The sequence below is a fragment of the Natator depressus genome, chromosome 11, assembly GCF_965152275.1.
Source record: "Natator depressus isolate rNatDep1 chromosome 11, rNatDep2.hap1, whole genome shotgun sequence".
Taxonomy (NCBI): Eukaryota; Metazoa; Chordata; order Testudines; family Cheloniidae; genus Natator; species Natator depressus.
Genome location: NC_134244.1, coordinates 63,543,191 through 63,549,190, shown reverse-complemented (window position 1 = coordinate 63,549,190; position 6,000 = coordinate 63,543,191). Strand labels below are relative to the sequence as shown.

The following is a 6,000-nucleotide window of genomic DNA, read 5'->3' as shown; positions in this document are numbered from 1 at the left end:
CCCACAATTCACTGATCCTATTGGGATCCGGGAACCACATTTCACTGGTGATGAGAGGGCACGGGTGATGCATCCCTGGCTAATTCTGAAAAAAGAGATTTTGGAAACAGCAGTTCAGGATATTACTGTGGGAAATGTGGCGAAGAAAAACGCCTTTTTAAATAGTGAGATTTCTTTGGTGGTTTTTAACATTTCTACTAGATCCTTGTTTAATAGGTGTGGACGGTGCTGAGATCCTTGCTGGTTTGTGCTGGAAATAAGGTACATGTTTAGTTCTTCTCAGGGAGCTGGTGAAATAAGACATAGCAGGGGCACATTCAGTGTCTTGCTTGTCCTGTGAACAATCTGCTCACTCAGGGTAGGCCGTGGAAATGCTGGCATTCTCAGCCGGGAACCTTGCGGTAAATGTTTGGCTTGGCTACGTGAAAAAGGAATTTCGAGAAAAACGAAATGGTTTGGGGATCCAAATGGAAGGTAATCGGTCAGTGGCCTAAAATCGGGCAGGGTGCTGAGCACCCAGTGGGGGAAGGGGCGGGGGCATTTGCGATCCTTGGAGGTGCTGCTGGTGGCTTGGCCCCTTGCACACCCTGGTCATGGGGTGGCTGGGGGCTCCACGCAGCCCTTGTCCGGGGGCAGGAACCCAGCTGCCTGCAAGGACTTGCCACCTGTCTGAGCAAGCGGCTGCGGCTGTCTCCACCGGCCACCCCTCCGCCCCAGGCACCTCCCCCGCCATAGGCACCTCCCCAGCCGTGCAAACCAAACCTCGACTGAACTCACTCAGGGCAGGACCTGCTCGGAGGCGTCCCCGCCCCGGGGCTCATGTGTAGACGCGCCGCGCGGGCAAGCCGAAGCGCTCTGAGCCTGGAGCGGAGCCATGTGCCACTGAAGCGAAGCGGGCGCGGCCCGGCTCCCGGGGGAAGCCAGATTTGGGACCCCCCCCCGCCCCCGAGCCCGCACCGGAGACGAGCTATAAAGTTCCGTGCAGACTTCGCAGCGGCCCGGGAAGGCGCATCCGCCCCCGGCTCCGCGGCGTCGCTGCGCCCCGCCTGGGCACCGCGCTCTGGCCGGAGCCAGCCCGGAGCAGGGACCCCTCTCTTCGCCTCTCGCACGGGAGACGCCGGGCATGGCCGCCCAGGGGGTGCGCCCCGCGCTCGGCTGGCTGGCCGTGAGCGGCTGCCTCCTGGCCATGGCACAGGTAAGAACTGCCCAGCTTCGCCCAGCTGGCCGCTTCGGCTCTTCGCTTGCCCAGGGGCCCCCGAGCGGCCCCCGAGCGCCAGCCCTGGCGCAAGGTCGGGGCTGTGAACCGTGCTGAGCCCTGACTGGAAAGCCAAGGAAAGCACCCGCGGGGAGCGGGGGGGATATTGGGTTCCCCACCGAGCGGTGTTTCTTGAGCAATTGAGGCTGAGATTTCCAACTCTCTTAATTGCCTTTCAAATTAACGAGACGCGGGCGGCTTGGAAGATCTCGGCCAAAAACTTGATATTTTTTCTCCGGTTCCACTCAGACCGCGATAGCCACTTTGCCAGGGCAGACACTGGCGATGCGTCTAAGCGGAATAAATTGCTGTCTCGAGTGGCAGTCCAATACAGGTCGGGTGCTTTGTGGGCTTGTCTTGCTCTTAAATCCCGGTATTGGAGAAACTAGCCAATCGGAAGGAGAGAGCTCTTTTTACTCTAAAATACAGGAAGTTTAGCATCTCAATTCACTTTCCCCTGCAGTTTCTTAATCTATGGACGGCAGACAGTACTGCGGTTGGACTTGGCCATGGGACCGTGGCCGGCTTGAAATCTTTTACATATTTTCCCCTTTTTTTGAGTGAAAAGTAGAATCCATGAAATAGCCTGGATTCGTTTTAGCTAAAAGTTTGTGAATTCATGGCATTTACTGCTGGTACCGTCAGTAACACAGTAGAGGGCGCTCGTTTATAAGCGACAGGGCCGGCGTTTAATTTCATAGGCGGCTGTTTCCCTGCTTTCAGCCAAGATCTGTGTTCCTCATTATTCGTGTTGATATAACTGCAGGTTTTTAAACAATCCTTGATGTCACTTAATTTTATAATATTGTATTGGCAAATGCAAAGAACAATTCCATGCCCTTGGACGGAGATAAATTCAGGCGCAAAAGTGGGACTTAAGGAAACAGGAGAATGAGGAATAAGATACTTAAAACACTGAATTTAAACAGCAATCCTTCAATGTTACTCGAAAAGACAGTCAAAATGTACAGTGCTTTTTCAGGTTCTAATTTGGAATGGGTGGCTATCAATAATACCAAAAGGTTAACAGTGGGAAATTTTGCAGTGTGGTCTACTAGACTGACCACAGATCTTAGAGCCAGGAATTCCTGAACTCTCAAACCTGAGCTCTTATCCTTGCTCTGCAATGGTTGTCTCTGAGGTCTTAGGCAAATCACTAAACCTTTTTGCCTCAGTTTCCCCATTGAGAATACTACTTATGTAACTATATAAGAGAACTGAAGATTAATGATTTTTACATTTTCCAAAAACTGTAATGTACCATATAAGTGTTAAATATTGTCACCTGGCACTCAGGTACTATGGTTCTGGGTACTTAAGAATAGTAGGAAAGTAAATGGATACATACACTAAGACCAAGGAATAACTAAAATCTACTTAGAACTGATAAGAAACTCTGTTCTGGGATTTACTTGTGACTATGACAGTGAGTGCTAGCAAGACCTGATCTAGGGTCAGGTAGAGAGAGCACTTGATCAAGTCATTCTTTGGCTATAATTCATTACTAGACATGTCTCATTTGTAACAGTCATGAGTAAGCCACAAACTGGAATTTCATAGAATCATAGAAATGTAGGGCTGGAAGGGACCTTGAGAAATCAAGTCCAGCCTGCTGTGCTGGGGCAGGACCAAGTAAACCTAGACCATCCCTCAGAGGTGTTTGTCCAACCTGTTTTAAAAAACCTCCAATGATGGAGATTCCACAGCCTTCCTTGGAAGCCTGTTCCAGAGTTTAACTACCCTGATAGAAAGTATTTCCTAATATCTAACCTAAATCTCCCGTGCTGCAGTGCAAGTCTGTGACTTCTTGTCCTACTTCAGAGAGAACAAGTGATCAGATATGTTAAGGGCTGTTATAAAGAGGACAGTGAAGACTATCAGGTCCCCCCACCGTCAGTCTTCTTTTCTCAAGACTATTTCATGTGTTATTTTATTATATTTTTATTATCTATATTTACCATAGTGTCTAAATGTTTTCTAGTTTTTAACCCTGTGTTGGCAAAGGATATGTTTTCTTTTTTCTTTAAGAAACCCTTAATAACACAAGACAGGATATTTACAAATATAAATAGCAAATAACAAATGCAACACTCCTTTTTGTTTTAAGTAGCTTTTAATAATAAAGGGGACTTAGATTTTAAAACCAAAATGTAATTGTATCTCAGCAGTATCTTTCATAACCTGTTTGTTTTAATTGATTGTATACTTTTAGCTGGATTTTAAGAAATCTTTAAAGGTCAATTCAAGAGATATGACTCAAATGGAAGTGCTAGGTCAAGTCCCCTCCATCAAAAAAATTAAAAAAAAATGAAGTGAGCGATCAGCTTGTTATCTTATAGCCTGGATGCATTGGTAAGTGAAAGAGACAGGGAATTCAAAGACCAGGCATGTATGGCTAGCAGGCACTCTAAACAGTAAGCACAGGCTGGGGGTGATTCACTTGTACTGTGGTGAAGGAAACTCACGACTAACTTTGTCATGAAGCACAGTGGCCCCTTGGTCAATTGTTAATTTTCTTCCAGTCTAGGGGCCCTATCCTGCAAAGATGTACATGCTTAATTTTACTACTGCGAGTAATCCCACTGAAATCAATGGGATGCGTTACAATAATAAAGTTAAGCACGTGCATCAGTGTTTGTTGGATCAGGGCCTGGGTCTTCAGCATCCAGGAGAAGATCCCTATTTATTTTTCTCTAAAACTAAAAGGAAAAAACGCCACTAATGTTTTTGTCTCCATTTGTTTCATTCTATTATTATCAGTAACATTACAGTAGAGCCTCGCGGCCCTGGCTAACATGGGGACTCTGTCGTACTAGGCACTGTTGTACCTACCCCTGATAAGAGAGAGTCCTGCTTTGAGACGCATACAATTTAAATGGATGACTCAAACAAAGGGCCTCGTCTAATGTAAATCACCACCATGTATGCCAGTGGAATACCCGCCCCCGAAACATGGAGTGACTTGCCGGATGTCCCTGTGGTAGTGCTGAGCATTGAGCATAGGTGCCCTGAGTTGCAGCCTAGCGCCAACCAAAGGACTATCCTTCCTCTAGACAGAGGCTGCCTTTACCTCTCTAAGCATGTCACGTCACTATGGAATGTTGCTCTCAAAAGCCCGTGAGAAGGCACAGACCATTATAACATACACAAACTGCTTTGCAGGTAGGTGTAAACTTATGTGGGGTTTATACACCCCCATTACAGAGCCTAACAGGAACCTGAGTCCAATGAGGCCTCTGGGTAGCATGTGGAAGGGTGTCAGGTATAATTGGTGATCAAACCCAGCAGGGGAGGAGCTGGGACTTCATGAAGGACAGAGCAGAGGGCAGTAGAAAGGTCAGGGAGGGGACCCAAGTGAAAGTACCTGGGAGCTTCCTCTCTTGAGCTCAAGGCTGAGGGACGCCTGGGTGGCCTGGAGCCGGAGGGTCCTGAGGCGGGGGGTAGTGAAGCCTGGGGCTAGAGGCAGATTGTCCTGAAGCCGGAGTTAAGCCAAGAGACAGTGACGGTGAAGCCTAAGGGGGATGTAGAGTGAGTTTGGGGGACTGTGGAGAGGAGCTGCAGGCTGTGGCCACAGCCCCTGAGAAGGGGCGATTCCAGGGAGGAAGCCCCAGGAGGCCTTGCTCTGAAATAAGAGCAAGAAAGAACTCTGCAGGCATTAGGCTCAGTCCCAGCAGGAAGCCCTGAGGAAGGTGGGTGTGGGACCTGGGAAGGTGGCCAGGAAGCTGACGGAGTCAGGGAAGGCTGGTAGAGGTAGGGGAAAAATCTGGACATGGACAGTTAAAAGGCACAGGCTACAGGAAATGGTGATTCTCTCCTCAGTGGGCCTGAAAGAAGGCTCAGTGTGGAGCTAAGACCAGGGAAGTTCTGAGATGGCAGGAAATGAGGGGTTCTTGCTGTGGTGAACCTGAGGCAGGGGTTGGTGACGTACTGGGAGCTGAGTGGGACTAGAAGTATTTACCTGAGATTTCTCTGAACGGTCTACCTTGAAAACCCTGGGTGAGGACCCAGGGATCTTAGTAAACTCCAGGAAGGGGCTGAAGCAACAGGAACTTTGGTGGTGTTTTATATGGACTTGACTGGAGTACTCCAAAATGGGTGTGGAAGTAAAACGTGATCTGTCTGGAGGCAGCCCACTGTCGGACCTGAGCGACTGCTGACAGTCAGGAAAGAGCTGCTCCCCACCCAGCCACAAGGGAGCATGCCCTGGGTGACCACCCTTCTACAGGGTCCTGAGGCCAGTCTAAAGAAGGGCCAGAAGCCAAGACTCTTCACATATTATGAAATTACTGTGTCTGATTTGCAAGTCCTCTCTCTTCTAATAACTGAAACAGGTACAAAATCCCTAGTCGCACCACCACTGGTAAGCCAAAATGTTTCACTATTCTTTGAAAAGATGCTACGCTACTCTGTGGATTTGTTGAGTTACATAAGAGAGGTCAATTGCGGCTTGTAGACTCTTCCTGTCGTCTTTACTCCGGGTTAAGGCCATCTTTGCAGCAGCCAAGAAACTAAGGTGTGAATTCCGCTGAATTATTTTCCTTTCATCCAATAACTTTGGGCCAGATTGTGAGTCCTTTACTAGCAGTGTTGAGCAGTTACTCCTTCTGATCTCAATAAAACTACTTTGTGAGTGATTGCTTGCAGATAGATGACGTTCACGGTTAGGTAGAACGTATGTGTACCAGAGAAGATCCACTTAAACCCTCTTTTGAGAGCTTAAGTGTAATGAAGTGTTGCATAGGTTT

The 6,000-nt window shown here is 48.3% G+C and overlaps 1 protein-coding gene across 1 annotated transcript in view; it reads left to right on the top strand.

The window, feature by feature from the left end:
- Positions 1-978: 978 nt before the first annotated feature.
- The window catches only part of PTH2R (parathyroid hormone 2 receptor), a 94,059-nt gene continuing 89,037 nt past the window's right edge, over positions 979-6,000 (top strand). Inside the window, exon 1 of the mRNA XM_074968033.1 lies at positions 979-1,195. Coding sequence (XP_074824134.1) covers positions 1,124-1,195 — 72 coding nt within the window. The 5' untranslated portion in view covers positions 979-1,123. The remainder of the gene's footprint in view (positions 1,196-6,000) is intronic.